Below are 21,210 nucleotides of genomic sequence, written 5' to 3'. Positions count from 1 at the left end.
GAAAAGGTTACGTCATAAATGCAACGTTATAAAAAGAGACTAAAAAGGATGTGGTCGGGTGTGTACTAAAAGCCCCCTTTTGAGTTGAAACTGCTGACTTTAGTTTTATCCTCACATGGTAGGAACAGAGACCAGAAGGAAGCTCTCTCCTGTCTCTTCTTACCAGAGCACTAATCCCACTCTCATGACCTAATTACCTCCCAAAGGCCCTACCTACTACCATCACACTTGGGGTTAGGATTTCAACATACGAATGTGGATGGAGGGAGACAAATATTCAGTCCAGAACAAAGGGTGTCATTGGTGATGAAAAGATTAAGAATCATGAAATAAAATTAAGTCATAGGTTCACCTTACAATCTAGTCAACTTGGGAGGACTCCCCCCCGCCCCCGAGAGAGACAGAGACAAAGACAGAGTGTGCAGATAACAAGGAGAGGGGGATGAAAGGAGAAGCAGACCCCCACCTGAGCAGGGAGCCTGGCCTCAAGACTCCATCCCAGGACCCTGGGATCATGACCTGAGCTGAACGCAGACGCTTAACTGACTGAGCCACCCAGGCACCCTTGGGAGGACTTTTTGAGGGAAAAGCCAAAGTCAGAAAAGAGTCCCATGTCCAACCAAGGAAAGTTCTCCTAGATGGGCCAACCCATTCTGTCTCTGAGTTGACCTGGAATTTGGTTAGACCCCTATGCTTCAGCATATACCCCCCCTGGGTCCACATTACCATCCCATACCCATCTTAGCTCCTTCCTGGTCTCCCACCCTTCCTCTCTTCACACTATCTGCCAAGACTTGCCCAGGTCGAGGAGAGCAAAGGGTCACCACATTTGGCTGCCTTACCTCTGATGGGTGGTTTTATGGAAAGGGAGGTGGGGATGGAGGAGAGGGAGGGCTAGCTGGAAAAAAGGATGATATTGGATTTGTGGGCCTGAATTCTATTTGATTTTATTTTGCCAAATTTTGAGAAAATATGGCCCCAGCTTATGATCTTGGTTTGCAAGGCAAGGGCTAAATTCTAACAGCCCTGAACTGAGGTTTTAGGGGCTTAAGAGAGGATAAGGATGAGTCGATATTTTCAAATACAAGTAATACAGGGCTATTACTCCACAAACCAAGAAAATGTTATTTAACAAGTTCACAGTGGTGCCAACAAGACTCCTGGAGATCAGGCCCTATGGGATCATGTGCACTAGCAGCTCTGAGAATCTACACATCTCACCTCACTATTAGTATCCTTCCAACACAAACGCCTGCCCCAACCAGTACACACTCACCCTCTAATGAAAGCACAAGAACCTCCTCTTACTTTAGCTCCCAGTCAGCCTTTTCACTTGTTGCTGACTGGCTGCCCCTGGGCCTTGGCTTTTGGGCTCAGTATGCCACTCCTCTGAGGCCACGTTGCCCACGCTAACCTGCTGCCCTCCCAGCTCCACTTCCTTGACCAGGAATGGGACTCAAGCTAATAACTGGTCAGGACCTTTCCAATCCCGTCACAAGTTGCTCCTGCTATCTGCCAGCTGACATGTCCCCCCTCCCTCATTTCTAAACAATGTCACCTCCTGGCTCAGTGTCACTCTCTCCAATTTCTTACCTGTCCTAACACTCAGCAATCTGAAAATCCTTGTAGGTGAATCTTTCAACACCATATGGCTTTTCATTTCTGTGAGCGGCTCTCCATCGATGACACTGTTATCCACCGCCTTTCAGTCACTCATTCTGGGCTGACCATTTCATACCTGGGCCTCTGTCCTCGAACTCCAAATATGTCATCTCCTCCTCTCTCTCAGGCAGTGACTGTGGTTCCCATTGCTGAAAAAATTTCAGACTCCCCCACCTCCATTTTCTATCTAGCTATCAAAATCTGTGTCCATGTAATCGGCCCGCCCATCAGCTGCCATAGATGAACCATCTATATTTGTATCTAAAGACAATCCTTCACTAAACCCCATCTTTCCTCACCTTCACAAAGCTAATGCCCCAGAACTTCTCCTTACTCTCTCTTATATCACCACATACACCCTCTTTTCTGAGTTATTCCTATCGGCGTACATCTATTCTCTCATTTTGATATTCTCTCATTTTGATAAAACCCTCCTCCCTTGACCTCACTGATGACGGAGGTCTGTTCTGATCATTGATGTATCTGGCCCTTCTACCCAACTACTGCCCCATTTTTTTGACCCCTTTGTAGTTAAAACTCTTTTAACAGTAGATGACTTTACTCAATGTATTGATTTCTCCACTCCTGGTCTCTCTTAATCTTGATATAACCAGACTTTGCTCTGACCATTCCACCAAAACTGCCCTTCTTGAAGTTATCAATGACCTTTATAGCACATAATCCAACAATCAATCACCTACTGAAGGTTCTCAGCACCCATCAGTAGTGTTTGCACCAGCTGGAAACTCCCTCCTCCCTGATACATGCTTTAACTTGTTTTTCAGGACACCTAACTTTCCTGGTTTCCTCTGACCTCACTGATTGTTTCTTCTGACTTCTTCACTGATTCCTCCTCTTCTCACAACCTCTTGATGTTGACATGCCCCAGGGATTAGACCCTGATTCTCTTCTCTATTGACACTCACTCCCTTGTTGAGCTCATCCAGTCTCGTGGCTTTAAGGACTATCTATCTACCAACAGCTCCCAAATTTATATTTCTAGCACAGAACTCTTTCCTGAATTCTAGATTCATATCTATCTACTCAAAATCTCCACTTGCAATACATCGCAGATAGATGTGGCAAAAATGAACTTTATTTCCACCACTCCCAAATACCCTCTAAATAAACTACTCGATCCTTGGCTCTTCCCATCTAAGTTGATGATAATGCCATCCTTTCAGTGGCTCAGGTCAAAAACAAAATCATTCTTATTGCTTTGTTTTTTTCTCACATCCTACATTCAGTGCATCAGGAAATCCTATTGTTTTTACCTTCAAAATGTGCTTATAATCTGACTACCTCTCAGTACCTCCACTACCACTACCCTGGTCTATGTCACCATAATCTCTTACCTAACTGGTCTTCTTGCTTCCACACTTACCTTCCTACAGTCTTTTCTCAACATAACAGCGAGAATGATCCTTTTAATAGTAAGATTATGTTATTCCTCTGTTTAAACTCCCTGGTGACTTCCCAGTTCACCCAGTATGCATTCTCAATAGAAGCAATATCATCTCCAGGGGGATAAAAGTTGTTTCTTAGGGGTCGGGGGTCAAAAAAAATTATTGGATATTACAATGGTTTGTGGCCCTCTGAAGGCCACAGTACATAGACAAATGTAAGTCTATCTATGATATGAAAATTTTATGAGAGGGCACCAATTAGGAAATGAAAGACTCTCCGGAGGAGAATAATGGGGGGAAAAGGTTGGCAACAACTAACTGAGAGGAAAAACCAAATTCCCACACAACAGTACATCATCTGGCATCCATTACCTCCCTGAACTTTTCTCCTACTACTCTCCCCTTAATCTTTCAGTTTCAGTCACACTGGCTTTTTTGCTGATTCTCAAGTCTATCACACACATTTATACACGCACACACTGAGCCTTTGTGATAGTTACCTCTGCCGTGGATACTCTCTCCCAGGTCTCCTCCAGGTTGACTCCCTCACCTCCTTCCAGACTTTGCCTGAGTCTTCTCAAAGTCTCCTCAGAGAGACCTACCGTGACCACCCTATTTAATACTATAGCATGTCCCCTCTTATCCCCATACTCTGGGCCCTATTTACTTTGATGATTTTTTTCCCCATACCATCTTCTAACATACTACTTAATTTTCCTCTTATATGTACTGCTTGTTTTCTGTCTCCATCCACTAGAGTATAAGCTCCATGAGGGTAGAGACATTTGTTCTACCCACTACCTCTAGAACAGTGGCTGGCATAGAGTCATAGCTTTCAATAATGAATGAATTAATCCTTTCTGGCCTTAGAGGAAAAACTTAAATCCTAGAAGGAATTATAATTTCAGCAGAGTGTGAATCTATAACTGGAAAAAAAGTATGAGGCCAGGGCTGAGGATGTGACTCACAACCACATTATTAATTCTGTCTGGGACCCCCCCTCCTTAAGGACATAAAAATAACTAGAAATTCAAGCATGTTAAAGCTGTATCTAGAGCCCTGCCCAGGCGGAGAGGGACTTTTTGCCCAGGCTTCACATTCACAAAAGCCTCAAATGTAGATTTTGAACATTCCCTCTAGAGCAGTTTGGTTATTTATTCAGTCAGAGATAACCCCACAAGGAAGGAAGGAGACTTTCCAGATTACGACTTAACTGGTGTCTCATTATAGCCTTCTGCCTTACAGATTAACTTTGTAAACCTGGCAATTACTGCAGAACTGTCAAAGTCATAAGGCTTTGCAATATCTCTGTGTTAAAAGCATTTATCTGTTAAATGTAACCATTTCAATCATGCCACAATTTTGGAACCCTGTTTTTGCTTCTCTTTGGTTTTTCGCATACTATTAAATTTGAGAAATGGAAGCAGCCTGAGTTTTAAGAGAGCCTGCATATGTTAGATGGGCTTTGTCGCCTCTTGGCCACAGAGAACCAAGGAAGTGGACTCGCCAACATTATATGGGCTCCCAGTACTCACAAGCCGCCCAGCTCCAGACACTCAAATGCCTCCTCCCCTTCTGGCTGATCAGTGTTTCCCCCAAGATATGTACTTACAAAGCACATTCCTTCCCCTTTGCTCAGTTATCCCATAATACCCCCGGGTGGAGGCAGGGGGAAACCAGTGGGAAAGGTTTTCCTCTCACACAACTGCAGGCCCAGGTATGAGAGCTGCGACAGAGACCATCACAGCAAAGGGGGCACCCACCCTCTTTGGGTTTTGTGGCTGTGATGGTTCACTTTATGTGCTAACTTGGCTAGGCTACGGGACCCAGTGGTTTGGTCAAACAACAATCTAAATTATATACAACCATCAACAGACTTCCCAACCCCCACTCTGCCTTTCCTGGCTTGTAACCCTGACACATCCATTCAACCAGCACTTTTTGAAGACTGTGGAGTAATAGTCATTATCTTTGGGAATAAAATGTTGGAAACATCACAGCCCTGACACCTGCCCAGCTTGTAAGTGAGCCAGGCAGGCAAACAAAGAGTAGCAGTGAGATGCAGTAAGTGTTACACGAGAGATACGAGCCCCTTCGATCCAAGTGGGACAAAGTACGTATGTTGGAAGGGGTCAAGTTGGGGGAAAATAAAGGAATATGTAGTTTCTGGGCACTTCCCAAAGTCCCCACCTCCAAATATCATCAAAGTAGGGACCAGGGTCAATATATGAATTTGGAGGTGGGGGGCACATAAGCATAGTTCAGACTATGAACGCTTTGTATCTCTTTCTATCTCATCCCCCTCTCAATCCCAGAAGTAACCATTATTTCAATTTTTAAAAATCATTCCCTTGACCTTTATCATTTTGAGACAGAAAGGAAGATAGATAATATCTCCAATTCCAAGAAGAGTGTCTGGTACACAGAAGGTGCTCAATATAACACTGGTTGAATGAAAGAATGAGAAACTTAACTCTCTACATGAGTATAATTTATAAAAATGAAATAATTCTGGTGATGGCTGATGAGCATTGTCCTGTGAAGTGCTCATCTGTCTCAAGTAATATAAAAACATGGAATTTCTGAGGTAAAATTAAATGTAACTTTAAAAAAAGTAATAATAGGGGCTCCTGGGTGGCTCAGTGGGTTAAAGCCTCTGCCTTCAGCTCAGGTCATGATCCCAGGGTCCTGGGATCGAGCCCCGCATCCGGCTCTCTGCTCAGCAGGGAGCCTGCTTCCCCCTCTCTCTGCCTGCTTGTGATCTCTAACTGTCAAATAAATAAATAAAATCTTTTTTTTTTTAAAGGTAATAATAACTCTAGTTGGCTGATGGAACAATGGGAAAAGCATCAGACTCCGTGCCAGCAAACTTGGGTTAGAATCTGTCTCTGCCATTGCCAGCTAGTCTGCCTGTGAGCAGGGCTCAACCTCTCTTAAATTTGCACTTCCTCATCTGTAAAATGGGGATACTATCACCGTGTGGTTAATGAGAGGGATAGGTGAGTGCAGGGATGAAAAATGCTCCGGAGAGTAAGTTAAAGAAAATGATGCTGTGAAGTGTCACCAATATTTAAGGCCAAGGGGGGCCTTTGCAAATTAAGCATCTCCACATAACTTTGTTTCTCTATCTTCCTCCCAATTTAAATCTTATGTTATAAACATACCTTATTTTGGAGCATCTGGCTGGTTCAGTGGGTTAGGCATCTGACTCTTGATTTCAGCTCAGATCATTATCTCAGGGTTGTGGGATTGAGCCCCATGTTGGGTTCTGTGCTGAGTGTGGAGCCTCTCTGGGATTCTCTCTCCCTCCCTCTCTGCTCTTCCTCCCCCACTCACATGTGCACACTTTCTCTCTAAAATAAATAAATAAATAAATAAGTAAACAAACTTCATTTTTTTTTTAAAGGCATCCATTTTCTCTAATGAAACTTCTCAAGCAACGGTACTTAGTTTTATTTTATTGAGACATAACTCATGCAGTAATATTCACCGTTCTAAAGTGTGCAATTCAGTGGTTTTACTCCATTTACAGCCTGTGTAACCATCATCACTCTATCACCCCAAAACATTTTCATCACCAATTAGAAGTCGCTCCCCATTTCCCCCTCCCCTCAGCTCCTGGCAACCTCCAATCTGCTTCTTGTTTCTGTGGATTTGCCTAGTCTAGACATCTCGCATAAACAGATTCATACTGTGTGGCCTCGGGTATCTGACTGCTTTCACTTAGCGTAATGATTTCAAGGTTTATCCATATTGCAGGACTTATCAGTACTTTATTCCTTTTTACAGCTGGATGAGAGTCCATTGTATGGACATGCCGTGTTTTATTTACCTGTTGCTGAGTTTATGGATATTTGGGGGTTTCCTATCCTTGGGCTATTATGACTAACGCTGCTATGAACATTTGTGTGCAGGTGTTTTGCGTGGACATGTTTCCAGTTCTCTCTGGAATCCCTCCAGGAGTGGAACTGCTCTAGTTCAACTTTCCCAAGAACAGCTGATGGGTTTTCCGCAGCAGCTGCCCCGTTTCACAACCCCGTCAGCAATGCAAGAAGACGCCAATTTCTCCACACCGTCACCAATAAGGGTTTACTATTTCTAGAATCACCCTTCATTTGACCTCACCAACACTTTCTCAGTGATATTGGTACTGCGGGTCTGGAAACCACTTAAATTAAAACACAAGTTTTCGAGGTGACGGTCAGGTATTAATAAAATGACTTCAGGATACTGTTTCTAATCTTTCCTGGGAGAGAACAGCCAGCTTCGCGGCTGCCTCGCCCGAGGGGAGGAGGCGGGGACTCCACGCACCATCACCCTGTTTCGCACAGAATCCCAGAATCCCGGGAGGAAAAGCTATTTTAGGAACAAATACCTTAGGCATTTGTCTTGAGGGAACAGTTTCCTGGAGTAGAAATAAAAGTAGCCTTTGACTAGCTCTTCACGTGCATTCCACGTCATTTCACTTTACACTCAACTCGTAATCTCACGGGTGGGCAGTTTCGCCGAAAGGGAACGTCGGCCCCTTTGTGCGCAGGCGCACACCCTCAGCCCGCCCTCCTCCCTCCTCCCTCCCGCCCCTCCAGGCTCCACCCTCCGCCGACACGCCCCCTCCCCTTGGGCGGGGAGAGGGCTGTGAAGGAGGGCCTAAGACCAATCCGCTTGCGTCTTCGGGAGGCGGCCCTCCGCACTGGCAGATTAAGGCTGATGATGTACTTATGGTCCAATCCGCATTCCGGGGGCGGGGCTAAAGGCCAGGGGCGCAGGGCTGGAGGGGACCGCCTAGTGGAAGCACGTGACCTGGGTCTGGAGCCGGAAGCTACCTATCTGATAGGGAGCGCCCCCAGCACCTAAGGCTGCGATGGTGAGTGAGGACGCATGCGCGGGAGTGAGCGCTAGGGGTTCTGCAACCCTGTTCCCCAATCTCTTTGGTTCCCCAGACTTGGGCCTGTACTCCGCCCTTACCTCCTATCCACCCCGGGACGCAGAGAGAATAGAGATGGGAGGGGAGGCGACGTAGAGGGCTGAAGAGGGATCTGTGCGAGGGTGTTTGGGCGCTGGGGAGTAGTCTGCGGGGGTGAGGCCGGCCACCGGGGGAATTGGGAGGTGGGTCGGGGGGGGGGGGGGGGGAACAGCGGAGCTGCGGAGGCCAAGGGAGCCCAGGGTCAGAGGGTGAGAAAGTGGGAAGCTCAGCAAGATGAGTGTTGAAGGCTTTGTAGAGGAGAGGGTCTGGAAGGGCCATAGCTGGGGAAAGAGAAGGTTTGGGGGGCCTTGTCAAGCGAGACTTGGGTTTGCAAATGAAGACCATCTAGGGCCATCCCGGCATGCTTCTGACTAATTGCATCTTTACCCACTAGACTTCTGCACTGACCCAGGGTCTGGAGCGAATCCCAGACCAGCTTGGCTACCTGGTGCTGAGTGAAGGCGCGGTGCTGGCGGTGCGTTCTGGGCAAGGGAGGGGGTCCACCAAGGACAAATGGCCCTATGATCTCTTTTAACATTGCCGGGTTTAGCCTGAGTTGTCTCTATTCTAGGTCATAGCTATCATGCTTGGCAGAGAGTAAGCTTTCAGTCACTAATCAAATCGCTGGAATCATACTCTAGTAACTTCTGAGTTGAGAGGTTTAATGACTTTAACAAAGTCAGACAACTAGTTACAGGATTGTTGATAACTGATATTATCCAAGTTCTCTCGAATAGGTCTCTATTTGGTGTTTATTTAAGAGGCTATGAATTTTGTTTCATAGTACAATACAGTGTTTAGCTTTCTAGAAGTTTTTAATGGAGCTCGAGAGACAAGGCTTAAGGATAAAAGTTGAGAGCAATGCAAGTCGTAAAGACTAGTGAAGGAGACCAGAAAATGAAGGATTCAACCTTTGTGTTGTAACTTACATTATAACAAAGAGACTCTTGGAGGAGGTAAGAATTCATCTGGGCAACCGATGGTTGTGAACAGGCAGAAAAGGAGAGTACTCAGAGTTGGAATGGTGGGACTATATTGAAAAGATTTGGAAAGGTTTAGAAGAGGATATGGTAAGGAAAGATCTCATTGTGGAGGACTTTCAAGGCTTGGTTGACACATTTGGGTTAATCTTGAGGGTAATGGGAGCTTTGGGTTTTGAACAGAAATGTGAGCTAAAGAAAGAATTGAGCAAGATTATTCTATCAGGTGTGAAGATAGAAAGGGTGGGGATTCAGAAGTAGGGGGAGCTGTTGCCAAAATCTAGGTATGAGACAGATATGGTGGCAGTGAGGAGGAACAAGGAGAGAAGAAATTTTAAAAGAAGAGTCAGTATATCTTGATAATGACTAGAGACAGGTAATTGGAGGAGATACTTCTCCATCTAGTAAGACGTTGAACCCAAGCCTAGAATGATGGTGCCTTCAGAAACAGGAAATTAAGAAGTTGACTAGGGAGGCGTGAGGTAAAGAGATTTTGATGGCTTTAGACATTTTGATACAGTATGTATTGCCAGGAGCTGTTCTGAGCATCTCACCAATAATAGTTCAGTGTGATCCTCACAACAAGCCTATGGATAGGAACTTGTCCCAGTTAACAGATGAGAAGACGGAGGTACAGAATGTCCCAGAGAGCAAAAGGGACTGAATGTGACCTAGTTGCGAGGTCCTTGTTGAGGAGGTTGGGAGAGGAAACTCTGAGACAATCACCAAAAGAGGAAGCCTAGGCCACAGCCACATCATTACCCAAGGGCTAGTTACTACGGAAGGGCTCAAGGACAAAGAGAATGTTCGTTTATGTTTCAGAATGTGCAGGCAGGGCAACAAGTAAACAGGAGAAGAGGGGGCCTTGAACCTGTCAGTGCTGGGTGGGCACAGATGTTTGAGAATGGTTTTATCGAGTGGGGAAAAGGGGAGAAATCACATTTCAGCGATTAAGAAAGAATGGTCAGTAAAGAAACGAACGAGGGTCACTGCTCACTGGGGGAAGGCCCATACTGTAAGGATGAGAAATAAGATGGCACCAGCAGGGGCAACAGTATCATAAAGTTTCAGGTTTGTTTTCCCAAAAATAGGGGTGACCTTAGGGGTACTGGGAAATGGAGAGGAAGAGGTTACAAATGCTAGAGCCAAGGTGATTGTTCCTGGAATTCTTTCCCAATTGTGTTCCCCTAATTTCTGCCATCCTTCCTCCTCCCTCTGCATGCAGTCATCTGGGGATCTAGAGAATGATGAGCAGGCAGCCAGTGCCATCTCTGAGCTGGTCAGCACAGCCTGTGGTTTCCGGCTGCACCACAGCACAAACATACCCTTCAAGCGCCTGTCAGGTGAGCCTCAGCCCCTGCCCCTGGTGGTGGTGGTGGTGGTGGTGGTGGTAGGGGGTGGGGGTTGTTCCCAGAGGCTTCTCTTCTCAGGGGGAAAAAAAAAAGTCCATCTCCTGCTAACCTCCCACCATCCCCCCTGGGGCCCCTGGTCCCTTTGGGATTCACCCCTGCATCTGAACGATGAGAAAGCACGAGAAGGAAGGGGACGTAATGGAGCCCTCGTACCTTGAACCACTGAATGCCTTTGGCTTCTGATCCCGCCAGTTTGTGTGACCCTATAGAGGCCATTGTACCCTACTAACTCTGTGCTCCCTTCCCTCTCCCGGGTGGGGGGTGTGTCTCCTCTCCAGTGGTCTTTGGAGAACACACGCTGCTGGTGACCGTGTCGGGACAGAGGGTATTTGTGGTGAAGAGGCAGAACCAAGGCCGGGAGCCTGTTGACGTCTGAGCCGCCAGAGGCCCGGGGGCTGAGGTGGATTGGGTCCATGGGCCTCTGTGACGAGGAAGACGCAAACCTCCTCCAGCTCTTTCTTGGCTTGCTGCTAGAACTAAGGCTTTCTGCTCACCCGCCTCCCCACCCCTACCTGGAAGGGCAGAGGCCTGGGGACTCTGCACTGTGTCAAGGAGAGTGAGGGCAAGGGCTTCTGCCTCTTCCCTCCCTCCCTCCTAATAAACATAAGTCTGATATCCCCAGCCCAGGGATGTGTGTATGGGAGAGTGTGAACTTGCCGGGGGATGGGGGGGGTTATACCCCAAGTCTGTCTTCTAGGGAGACAAGCTGTGTATGTGGGCCCCGAAGGTGAGGCAAGGCACCTGGCAATCAGAGGGTAATATGGTAGGAGGGGAGCTGAGGGGAGCTGTTTGGTGTGCCTCCTGTAGGGAACCCCTCTGAGCCCCTGGGTTCTCTGCTCCTGCCACCAAGAGACAAACGGAAGTCATTCTTCTCCCTCCTGAACAGGTATTTAATAGTCTTATTTCAGTTGGAAGCAGTAGTTGGAGAATAAGTTACAGGAACAGACAGATCCAAAAAAAAAAAAAAAGAAAAAGAAAAGATAACCCCACACAACTTAAAGTGCTTCAGGCTGCAAACGTAAACATGAGGGGCAGGAGGAGGCCACCTGGCTATCTCCCCTTTCCCCTGAGACAGGAGGGTCATTGTCGAGGTCCCTTTACCATCACCACCCTCTAATCTCAGCCCTGCGGTGGGATGGAGGGAATGTCAGAGGCAGGAGAGACAACTTAATAGGAACAAGGAATACACTTTGTAAACTTAGAACCAGGGTATAGGGCGGGGGGCAAGGGAGCTCTTGGAGCCCCTGCCATGGCCTCGGGGTGGGGCCAGCCCCCCCAGGGAGTCGGGGAAATACTGTTGGCTTAGTGCTGTAGCCATACCCGCCCATTTCACAGCTTCTTCCCTGTCCCTCATCAGCAGACACAGACAGGCGGCCCTGTTGGGCCTCCTCATCCACGGTGGGAGGCATCCCAGGGGAGGCACAGTCTGGAGTGAGGACCCCCTCCAGGGGCTTTCGGTTTCTGGGAGTGTTAAGAGGGAGGAGAGCCTGCCCGGTGCTACTTGACAGGTTCTACCACCAGGACCTTGCACTCACGCTTGGCAATCTTGTCCAGAGAAAGCACAGCCTTGTCCGGGGGCAGGTAGAGGGGGCGGCCCACAGGGGAGGCCACAGGAGGCGTGATGGCTCTGCGCTCCATCACGCTGCCCGACCTGGGGGAATGCAGAGGCTGTGGGGCTCCGGTCAGACCCCAGGACCCTTTCCTGCTCCTGCTCCAACTCTAGCCTCTACTGAGGCCCGTGGCACCCCTCCCACACTTCCATACCTCATGAGGTGGCTGCGGGAGGGCTGTTGGTGAGAGAATGACTGAGAGCGGCCCAGGCTGGCCTGGTGTCTCTCCACCAGGTCCCGGACAGCAGGACTGCTGGGGCTGCTCTTTCGAGAGAGGGGCCGGGCCTCGGGCGGAGGGTGGGACACACTGGCGGTGAACTGCAGCTTCAGTTTCATGTGCTGGCTCAGCTGGCGCGGGGAGACACAAATCAGCGCCCCAGCTCAGCCTCCCGGCCCCCGCCTTCCTTTCCCATCACGGTCCCCACTTGCCCTGCCGGCGTGGAACTGCAAGTCTACCTTCCCTCTGTCCCCACTGTTCCGTAGCACCCGAGGCAGGTGGCTCTGACTCCTCCCACCCCGACATTCTGCATAACCCATCTCGCAGTCCAGCCCCCACCCCCGGTCCACCTCGAAGAGCCCCGTCCTCAGAGCCTGGAAGGCCACACTGAAGGTGAGCGCGCTGCCCTTCCGGGAAAAGCCCAGGTTGTTGAGGGGCGTGTGGCAGACAATGGAGTCCAGGGCTGCCTGCATGGCCCGGCGCTCCTCCTCACACAGCTGCTTTCCTGGAAGGGGTGAGACACAGAGACAGCCACCAGTAAACCCATCTGTATGGTCGCAAAGGGCTTTCGCGAGCACAGTCTCATTTGACCCTCAGGCTCACTCTGTGGCGTAAACTGGGTATGTGTCATTTTTTGCTGACGTATAAATAACAACCGCTAATACTTACAGTGTGCTGAGGTCCGTTCGAACCATGTCACTTACGTTAACCATTAAATCACCGTAACAACCCCATGAGATACTATTTCCCCCATTTAATTTAATTTTTATTTTTTTTTAATTTTTATTTATTTCTTGGACACAGAGAGCACAAGCAGGGGAGCGGCAGGCAGAGGGAGAGGGAGAAGCCTGCTCCTGGCTGAGCAAGGAGCCAGATGCGGAACTCGATCCCAGGACTCTGAGATCATGACCTGAGCAAAGGCAGACACTTAACCAACTGAGCCACCCAGGCACCCTATTTCCCCCATTTTAGAGAAGAGGAACCTGAGTGAGGCTCAGAGAGATTAAGTAACCTACTTAAGGTCACACAGCTAGTATATGGGAGAGGCAGAAATCAAAGATACCAGGGAGCCCAGATCCAGGGTCAATGCCCTTAAAAGCACTGGCCCACTGCTTCTCTAAGCTTTCCATTGGTGACACTATGGAGACCACCCAGGTACAGGGCTGAAGTTGCCTGCCAAAAGCCACCCACCTCCATGACTTCCTTTCCCCTCCTCTTTTGGGACAAGGTCCCAGAGTTTGACAGCCCACCTACCAGCCTGTGCGTGCTCCGGCGTCCACACAAGCCTCACAGCAAGGAAGTCTTGGAGATTGTTGAGCAGTGTGTAGGTGACCGTGAACCGCTCGTAAGTCCGAACAGGGGACTCACAAGAGGCCGTCATCACAAAGCATGGCCGGTCCAGGCGGATGCTGGGCAGGCTAGAAGCAGTGAGAAAGGGAAGCCGGGCGTGTGGGAGGGCATGTGTTCCGAACAGGTGAACGGGATGGTGCCCAGCAGGGAGTCCAACAAACTCACCGGTAGTGGGTGTAGATGCTCTGGGTGAAGGGCAGCTTTGGGGTAGACCACTGAACCACAGCAATCAGGGGAACTTCTAGGCCCTGGGGGAGAGACAAAAGGAAACATCATGTGTATCTGAGGTCCCCTTCTGTCTTTTGTCACCCCCTGGCCTTTCCCTCCCACTGCTTTTTCTTTCTTTTTTTTTTTTTTTTAAGATTTCATTTATTTGACAGATCACAAGTAGGCAGAGTCAGGCAGAGAGAGAGGGGGAAACAGGCTCCCTGCTGAGCAGACAGCCCGATGGTGGGGCTTGATCCCAGGACCCTGAGATCATGACCTGAGCCGAAGGCAGAGGCTTAACCCACTGAGCCACCCAAGTGCCCCTCCACTGCTTTTTCTTAATCTTGCTCCTTGAGCATACCAGCCTCTTATGCTCACCTCCTTGGCCCCTTGAGGGGGTTGCTCACCCCCTCTCAGCTGAAACAGGAAGTTGTGTTCCTCCAGGGCACTAAGCGGGCAGGGGAAGCAGCCAGAGGTACCAGGGAGCCGGCAGAAGGAGCCCATGGAGACTTCCCCAGATTGGTGACTAGTTCAGCAGAAAGAGGGACAGAGCTTGATCTTTTCATGCCAGAGCTCTTGGCCCTGCCCCAATCCCTACTTTGCAACCCGGCCCCCCTCCTCAGGACCTCACCAGACATTGTCCACCAGCAGCACAGAGCCGTCAGGCATGACAGGTAGATAACTAGCATTGAAGTTTGGGAGAATACGGATATCCCAGATGGAAATTTCCTCCTGGGAGGAGCTGTTCAGCACTGTTGGAGGAAACCAGCTCAGCTCAGCTAAGAGTACCGAGACCCCTCAAGTCCCGACTTTACCCCTCCACAATGGACTGATCCCCACCAGTATGCCCAGAGTAACTGCCACCCAGTCAATGCCCTTGCTGCTACCAAAGACCTGAGCCATCGATCTCACCCTTGAGCACGGTCAAGTGTTTTCCAGCCACAGTGAACTGGCGGCATTTCAGAACCGGAGGGGGCAGCAGAGTCAGGAGGGTGCTCACTGCAGGAGAGGGCCCAGGCAAGAACCAATGAGCTGGGCAGAGACCTCACCTCCAACCCACAGCTCTGATCTTCCTCTGCTCCCGGGATCAGGCACTTGCCAGTATCACCCCTCCATTCTGTCCCCCAGATTCCAGACTCTTAGCGTTTCCTCTCTGCATTCTCCCCACCTTGGGCCTTGAAAGCACTCTGCTCGCCCCGGAAGGTCTCCCCAGGAGATCGGGTCTGCAGCAAGCGCAAGTAGCCTTGATCTCTGACTTCTGGCGCCTCAACCTCCCGTTTCCACACAGTCACTACAATCTGAGCACAGGGGACACAGGACCTCCGTCAAGAGGAGAGACAGCTAGCCCAGCCTTTGAAAGGGAGTTGAATTAGGACAACAGCCCCACCCCTTGCCAGTCTTACCTTGGCCTTAGGTGTCCCTGGGGGCAGTCTATCCAGTGAAACTGTGAGTGGGAAGATGACCTCATCTGTGGACACAATTGGTTCCTCCACAGGCAGCTGGGGTTTGTGAAAGGGGTTAAGAGGGCAGGAGAGTCAAAAGAGGCAGCCTGCGCCGTTCCCTTTAAGATGTGATGTTCTCGGTTCTTCTTGGCCTCTGCTCTCCTCCGTCACCTGACTCCTTCAGGCCCCCAGCGTCCATCCCCTCCTGTCTCTGGAGCCCAGCAAACCGCCCCTCCACCCTGTGCCGTGTCACCCCACGCTCCTCACCGTGGTCGCTCCCCCTGAGGTAGCAGGGCCCGGGCCGTGGGTGAGGAGGGGGCTGCAGCCTCGAAACAGCGCCCCACCGCCAGGATCCCCGCCCCCTGGGGGTTCGGGATCCAGGTCTGCGGAGCCACCGCCCCCGGGCGCCCCGCCTCCCGCGCTGACCGAGGCCAGGGCGGCCAGGGCCGTTGCCAGTTCTGCCCAGGCCCCTCGGGAGCCCAAGCCCGCGCCGCCCCCGGCGCCGGACCCCGCGCCCCCCCGGCAGCGCAGCACCAGCAGGAAGCGGACAGTCTCCCCCAGGTAGAGATGGTTGCGCCGGGGCAGCGCCCGGTACCGGCCCGGGTCTCCCGCCAGCTCCGCGCGCGGCGGCAGTGGCACCGCCGGGAAATACATGGAGTAGTCACACTGGGACTCCATGGGGCGGCTAGGACGGCGCGGGCGGGGGGCGAGGTGGGCCGGGGCCGGCGGAGGGCGAGGGGGCCGCTGGGGCGGGGCCCGGGAGTCCCGACCCCCGACCGGTGCTGCGCGCGTCCGGACCGGCCCGGAAGACCAGCCGGGGCCCGGAGCCGGGGCCCGGAGCCGGGGCAACGAACCCGGAACCGAGACCCCGCAGGGCCGGAACCGGGCTGCTGGGCCGATTGACTGGCGAGAAACCGGAAGCGGAAAGGAAAGGGCGTGGTCTCTGAGGCCCCGGAATTTGTGGGCGACCTGCCCGCTGGGGAGAGAGGCGGGGTCCGGCTGGGGATAGGCTGCGGTAAGGAGGGTTTAGGAGAGACCACAAGACAGATTTCTTAGAGAAGAAATATTAAAAGAACCCCCTCCAACTCTGCTTCTCCCAGGAAGATGCTCCATTCTCTCCCCTTTCCGCCTTGTATGAAGCAAGTCAAAGGCTCAAATTATTTATTCATTCAACAAACATTTCACAGTGAAATGGGCATAGTCCAGAACCAAATAACTCATAGAGAAATGGATGCATTTTTTTCCTGACTTACTCCATGATTTGCTCCTCCGGAGGATCTTTGAGAGTGCTATCAGGACCTGCCAGGGGGTTGGAAAAGGGGAGGGACAAAACAGGCAGGGAGGGAGTATTGCAAGGGGCTGAATGCCTGGAATGCCTGCCTTGGCACAGGCTGGAAGACTTGGTGCCCACGTCCGTGCAAGGTTTCATTCAACCTCTAGGGCACTAACATGCTTTCGGGGGAAGCAGAAATGGCATCTGGCTGCCCCCTATTCAATTATGTCTGCCCTCGTGGCTTCACTGCTCTTCAGCCTAAGACTGGTCTGATGCCTGGGGGGAGAGTATCCTTGGAGTTTTAAAGGGCAGAGAGACTGTTGGGGGAAACTGCTTGGCATCTAGCTTGTCCTTGTACTGTAGCTCAGGGGTAGCCAGGCGCTCACACTCCTCCTGGTCTGCGGCACTCAGTCCACTCCGAAGTACATAGCCCAAAACCTTACCTGACCCAAACTGGAAAGGACGGAACCGTCGGTCAGTGATATATTTGGGGTCTAAAGCCTCGCCCCCCTCTAAACAATGTTTAGCCAGGGCCTCTCGGCGAGCCCGGAGCTCTGCCACAGCACTCTCCAGCCGGCTCTGGCCGTATTGATTTATCCGTGCCCACAGGCTGTGGTTGAAGTGAACGTAGAGAGCCCAGTCCAAGTGGTTCCAGGCTCGGGCCCGTGCAGTCAGCTGCCTATCCTCAGCGGTCAGTCCACCATTGCTGACAGCGCCTCTGCCCTGCTCACCTCCAGCCTGGGCGTTGTGCATGAAGCCCACCACGTCATCTAGACCCCAGCACAGGGCATCTGCCAGTAGAACCAACGACTCATCAAAGTACTCGGCCACCAAGACCAGATCAAAGACAGAGTCCAGCCAGGCCAGACTCCACTGGAGAAAGGACGAAGATCTCAAATCTAAAGAGGCAGGGCTGGATGTCTGGCCGTGACCACCGGCCACTGTGGGAGCAGGATGGAAGACAGCTTTGGGATCCAGAGGGTGGTGGGCTCGGGGCCCAGTGCCAGAAGGCAAAACATTCAGCTGTGGGAGGTTGGGGTCTCTAGGTGCATGAGGATTCCCTCTCTCGGTCTTCATCTCTGGGGAGAAGGGGAGTCCAAAGTCAAACCAGAGCAAGTTGCGGGCATAGTGGTCCCCACGGGCCCCAGGTCGGTAGAAGGCTCGAGGATTGGCCAGGAAGGCGGCCAAAGATGGTGCCTTGCGGAAGGCCGATGAGGTGGATTTATAGTAGGAGAAAGCAGAGCGGGCCAGAGCTGCCGGGTCTCGGACAATGGAAAAGAAGAAGCTGTCCGAAGGCATGACCCGAAGTACCTGCAGAGGAGAGAAAACAGGCTTAGTGAGAAAGAACTGGGCCAGGAAGAAACTAAGAGCAAGCCCATTGCCAGGGGATCCCCTAGACACCTCAAACCTCCTTCTCGAAACTTCTGGGCTCTGCTGGAAACCCCCAGCTTCCTACACAAACATCTTCGGCCAGTTACTTAACATCTCTGAGACTCAATTTGCTGATCTGAAAAATGGGGACAACCATACCTTCCCACTGATTATGAAGGTACACGAGATAAAGGGTATGAAGGGACCTGGAACACGGGAAGCTACTTAAGAACATTAATTTCTTTGGGCCTCTCTGTATGGCTTTGGTCACTAAAATCTCTAAGAATCAAACTTTGTCTTCACTTGTCCAACAAAAACCTATGGTGCCTACCCTGGGGCTCTTGGTCATAGCTTCAAGAAAGGAACTGGTCTCGGGCCACCTCCAGGTAAGGGTGTGGGGTGGGGGAGCGGTCACTGGCAACAGAGAGGGAGGAGAGGGGCCAACCATAATGCTATCTCAAGTCTAGGCATCAGGTAGGCAGGCCAAGCCCAGGATGGTGAAAGGACAGGATACTTCTAGGGCTCCTAGGCATCTTGGAAAGTAAAGGACACCCATAGATGGGGTACTGGGGAGCTATGGACACTTGGTAGGGTGATACCCTGAGGCCTGGGCCTGGCCGCGATTCTATCTCTCAGCAGGAAGGATAGTGGGAATTGGACTGAGCCACACCCTGGGATGGTCACGCAGGCAGATCCACATCAGGACCCAGCTCCTGGGCTCCCCGAAGGGTTTCTGCTTCTGAATATGGCTTGTCACTAAACCGTGGCCCTCACACGATGTCCTCCAATTTGCTCTGCTAATGTGGCCATGCCTGCAGAGCACAGCCTGCAAACTGAGTGTGTCTTTGAAGGCAGGGGAGAACAGCCTGTGCCATCAGATGGATCTGGAATAATCTACCAGTTATGTAACTTCAGGCAAGTTCTTGAACTTCTCAGAGCTGCTGTTCCTTCGTGTATAAATCTGGGTTAACACTTACCTTGACTGTGGAAGTGCATGGAATGTGGTAGGTACTCGGTGAATAGGTGATGACAATGGAAATCAAAGGTCAAAAGCCAGAGAAACCTGACTGAAAGATCATTGTCCTCACCTCACTCCCAGCGGTGACCGTTCACTGCCCTTTAGGTGATACTCATGACCCTCAGCTGCTTTCTCCAGCTCCAGCTCAACAGAACACACGTGTGCGTGCACGTGCACACACATACACAAGCACACACATAATGACGACGACCACCACCACCACATCTTTGCTGATACGCTGCTCCCTCTTCTTACTACAAAGTTGTATCCACGTTTCCCTTACAAACTGGGACTCCTGAAAGCCCCACCTCTTTTGGTAAATATTCTCCCTGCGGTTCCAAATACAAACACACATACACATGTACGTATGCCAGGGACGGCCCTTTGACTTGGGAGCAGATGGGTCTGAGTTCAAATCCTAGCCCTGCTGCTTTCTGTTAAGGAGGCCAGTCACTTAGCCCCTCTGAAACTTGACCTTCTCATCTGCGTAACAGAGACACTTATAATGCCTTTCTGGCAAGGCGATGGTAAGGTTAGTATCCAGCAGTCAGTAAGAATTCAATAAAAGTTCCTTCTGTGTATATTTTCATTTGCACACTGATTTTGTTTGCCCGAGAGCTCTCAGGTTCCTGGGTGTGTATGGGTGAGCACGTGTGTGTGTGTGCACACACCTTCCCCTTTAGAACTTTAGAGAAGGGGGAGGAGGGGATCTGGGGAGGAGGGGGTCAGGACCAGGCTAGGGCTTGGCATGTAGGCTTGCATGTAGCTGATTCTCCGTACCTGGCAGAGGAAGATGGTCAGAAGGGAGTGGCTGAGCAGGGGCCCTGGTAGTGTCAATAGAAGGGGCCAAGAAGAGCCAAGAAGAAGCATCAGAGGCAAGAGTCTGAGGGGTCAGAGTTGTCAGGGCACTGACACCAGTGGGGAAAATTGGCCAAGGAAAGGGGTTAGAAAGCTCTAGATGGAAGAAGGCAGGACTTTGGCTCCCAGAAACTACTAGGCAAGGGATAGCTGTGGAGAGGGGAACCGGAATCTGTGGGTCCCACGCCCAATTTCTGGATGAAGGGGTGCCTAGGAATCCCCAGGCCTGGGGACCCCCTCCCCTGGTGCTCTTGGCCACAAACCTAAGCCCATTTCTCTCCAATCCCACCCATCCCCTCTTATACCCCTCACCTCTTTCAGGTTGAACCTCATGTGATGACAAAGGATGTGGAAAAGGGGCTTGGCACCTCCCCCCTGAGGGTGGTAGCCTTTGACCCGAGAAGCCTGGAAAAGTCTTGGGTAGCCGAACTGGTAGCGGGCAGGGAGGGCAAAGCGCAGTCCATGTCGGTCCCCATAGCGATGAAGCAGGTTCAGCACAGAGCTGCTCCCAGATTTATGCGTCTTCAGGAACACAAGTCGCTGCTGGGGCAGGCAGGATGAAACAGCCGATCCTGATCCCGGGGATGGGGCCAAGGGCTGTCGGAGCTGCAGGCCTGGTAGCCTGGGGAGAGATGGGAGGACAATTTTCCTGTCCCTCACCAGCAGGTGGGCGGGCATCTTGTGGAACAAGGACAGAGGACATGGAACCTCCTCTGAGTCCCCAAGAGTCACCGACCTAGGTGGCATGGGGCGGAGCAAATGGGGGGCATCAATCAGGCATTGGGACAGGGTGGGAACTCACCTCCTCTGGAAGGGGCCCCCCCAGAGCTGGAGGGCAAATCCGATGGTCATGAAGACTCCCAGAGCCACCCCCAGGCTCCGAGGCCCCCAGAGACGCATGGTCCTGGTAGGAGACAGAGGGCCCATGTGGCACAGGTAAGGGTGATGCTAGCGAGGGACAGGGCAAGGGCCAGGCACGGAGGCAGGGACAGGTGGAGACAGCCGTGCAGCCGTGGAAGGCGCTGGTTCGAGATCGGGGGGTCATCCCCCAGGCCTGCTTGCAGCCCTGGTTGAGTCTGCCCCCTGAGTTAGCAGATTTTTGCCTCTGTCAGCGTCTAGAAGGGAAATGAGGGGGAAGGAGGGGAGTCTAAGGAGAGGGTAGAGCCTTCTCTCCTGCTGTTGTGGCTCATTCCAGAAGCGGGAGCCTGTGGGGAGGGGCAGGTGCTCTCTAACCCAGATCCTCCCGGTGGCCCACAGCTACTCTGCCAGCTTCCCCAGCCCTCACCTGTAGCTTCTACCCGAGCCTCAGGGAAATAGAAGGGGAGGGGAGAAAGGCAAGACCCTGTGAGAAAGAACAATCCACTCATGGGCCAGTGAAGTGGACATTGGCCGCCCCCTGGCTTCCCTGGCTTCCTCATGAGCTCCTCTGCCCATGACAGAT

The 21,210-nt window shown here is 51.4% G+C and overlaps 3 protein-coding genes across 7 annotated transcripts; 1 reads left to right on the top strand and 2 right to left on the bottom strand.

The window, feature by feature from the left end:
- Positions 1-7,816: 7,816 nt before the first annotated feature.
- LAMTOR4 (late endosomal/lysosomal adaptor, MAPK and MTOR activator 4) lies at positions 7,817-11,049 on the top strand. 4 transcript variants are annotated; one of them, XM_032872583.1, is made up of 4 exons: positions 7,817-7,932; positions 8,426-8,506; positions 10,237-10,354; positions 10,702-11,049. In XM_032872583.1, exons 1-4 carry the CDS (start codon positions 7,930-7,932, stop codon positions 10,797-10,799), a joined length of 300 nt encoding a protein of 99 aa, XP_032728474.1. In that variant the 5' UTR covers positions 7,817-7,929; the 3' UTR covers positions 10,800-11,049. The 4 variants fall into 4 exon arrangements, with proteins under 4 accessions (XP_032728474.1, XP_032728475.1, XP_032728476.1 ...); XM_032872584.1 differs by having other exon boundaries at positions 7,839-7,956; positions 10,685-10,794; XM_032872582.1 differs by having other exon boundaries at positions 7,863-7,956.
- Positions 11,050-11,292: 243 nt separating this feature from the next.
- MAP11 (microtubule associated protein 11) lies at positions 11,293-16,078 on the bottom strand. 2 transcript variants are annotated; one of them, XM_032872578.1, is made up of 11 exons: positions 15,517-16,078; positions 15,211-15,306; positions 14,976-15,105; positions 14,720-14,806; positions 14,439-14,559; positions 14,186-14,333; positions 13,766-13,848; positions 13,505-13,668; positions 12,601-12,755; positions 12,188-12,381; positions 11,293-12,074 (listed from the first exon to the last, which is right to left on the bottom strand). In XM_032872578.1, the coding sequence occupies exons 1-11, from the start codon at positions 15,925-15,927 to the stop codon at positions 11,921-11,923; spliced, it is 1,743 nt and encodes a 580-aa protein (XP_032728469.1). In that variant the 5' UTR covers positions 15,928-16,078; the 3' UTR covers positions 11,293-11,920. The 2 variants fall into 2 exon arrangements, with proteins under 2 accessions (XP_032728469.1, XP_032728470.1); XM_032872579.1 differs by having other exon boundaries at positions 15,676-16,078.
- Positions 16,079-16,393: 315 nt separating this feature from the next.
- Positions 16,394-20,815, bottom strand: GAL3ST4 (galactose-3-O-sulfotransferase 4). The gene is made up of 3 exons (XM_032872580.1): positions 20,572-20,815; positions 20,082-20,391; positions 16,394-17,833 (listed from the first exon to the last, which is right to left on the bottom strand). The coding sequence occupies exons 1-3, from the start codon at positions 20,694-20,696 to the stop codon at positions 16,781-16,783; spliced, it is 1,488 nt and encodes a 495-aa protein (XP_032728471.1). The 5' UTR covers positions 20,697-20,815; the 3' UTR covers positions 16,394-16,780.
- Positions 20,816-21,210: the final 395 nt, after the last annotated feature.

This window comes from Lontra canadensis, unplaced genomic scaffold (assembly GCF_010015895.1).
Source record: "Lontra canadensis isolate GAN:19392208 unplaced genomic scaffold, GSC_riverotter_1.0 scaffold45, whole genome shotgun sequence".
Classification (NCBI taxonomy): Eukaryota; Metazoa; Chordata; class Mammalia; order Carnivora; family Mustelidae; genus Lontra; species Lontra canadensis.
The sequence above is the reverse complement of the archived record's forward strand: the minus strand, read 5'-3'. Positions and strand labels throughout refer to the sequence as shown.

Excerpts from the sequence above, each read along its gene's own strand:
- GAL3ST4 (XM_032872580.1), bottom strand. The coding sequence starts at position 20,696 with ATGGGCCCTCTGTCTCCTACCAGGACCATGCGTCTCTGGGGGCCTCGG. Across the intron at positions 20,392-20,571 it reads GGGGGCCCCTTCCAGAGGAG|GCTACCAGGCCTGCAGCTCC; the intron begins GTGAGTTCCCAC and ends ATCTCTCCCCAG. Across the intron at positions 17,834-20,081 it reads TGAGGTTCAACCTGAAAGAG|GTACTTCGGGTCATGCCTTC; the intron begins GTGAGGGGTATA and ends TCTCCTCTGCAG.
- MAP11 (XM_032872578.1), bottom strand. The coding sequence starts at position 15,927 with ATGGAGTCCCAGTGTGACTACTCCATGTATTTCCCGGCGGTGCCACTG. Across the intron at positions 13,849-14,185 it reads CCCCTCAAGGGGCCAAGGAG|GGCCTAGAAGTTCCCCTGAT; the intron begins GTGAGCATAAGA and ends TCTCTCCCCCAG. Across the intron at positions 12,756-13,504 it reads GCCGGAGCACGCACAGGCTG|GAAAGCAGCTGTGTGAGGAG; the intron begins GTAGGTGGGCTG and ends CACCCCTTCCAG.
- LAMTOR4 (XM_032872582.1), top strand. The coding sequence starts at position 7,930 with ATGGTGAGTGAGGACGCATGCGCGGGA. Across the intron at positions 7,957-8,425 it reads GTGAGGACGCATGCGCGGGA|ACTTCTGCACTGACCCAGGG; the intron begins GTGAGCGCTAGG and ends TTTACCCACTAG. Across the intron at positions 10,355-10,701 it reads ACCCTTCAAGCGCCTGTCAG|TGGTCTTTGGAGAACACACG; the intron begins GTGAGCCTCAGC and ends TCTCCTCTCCAG.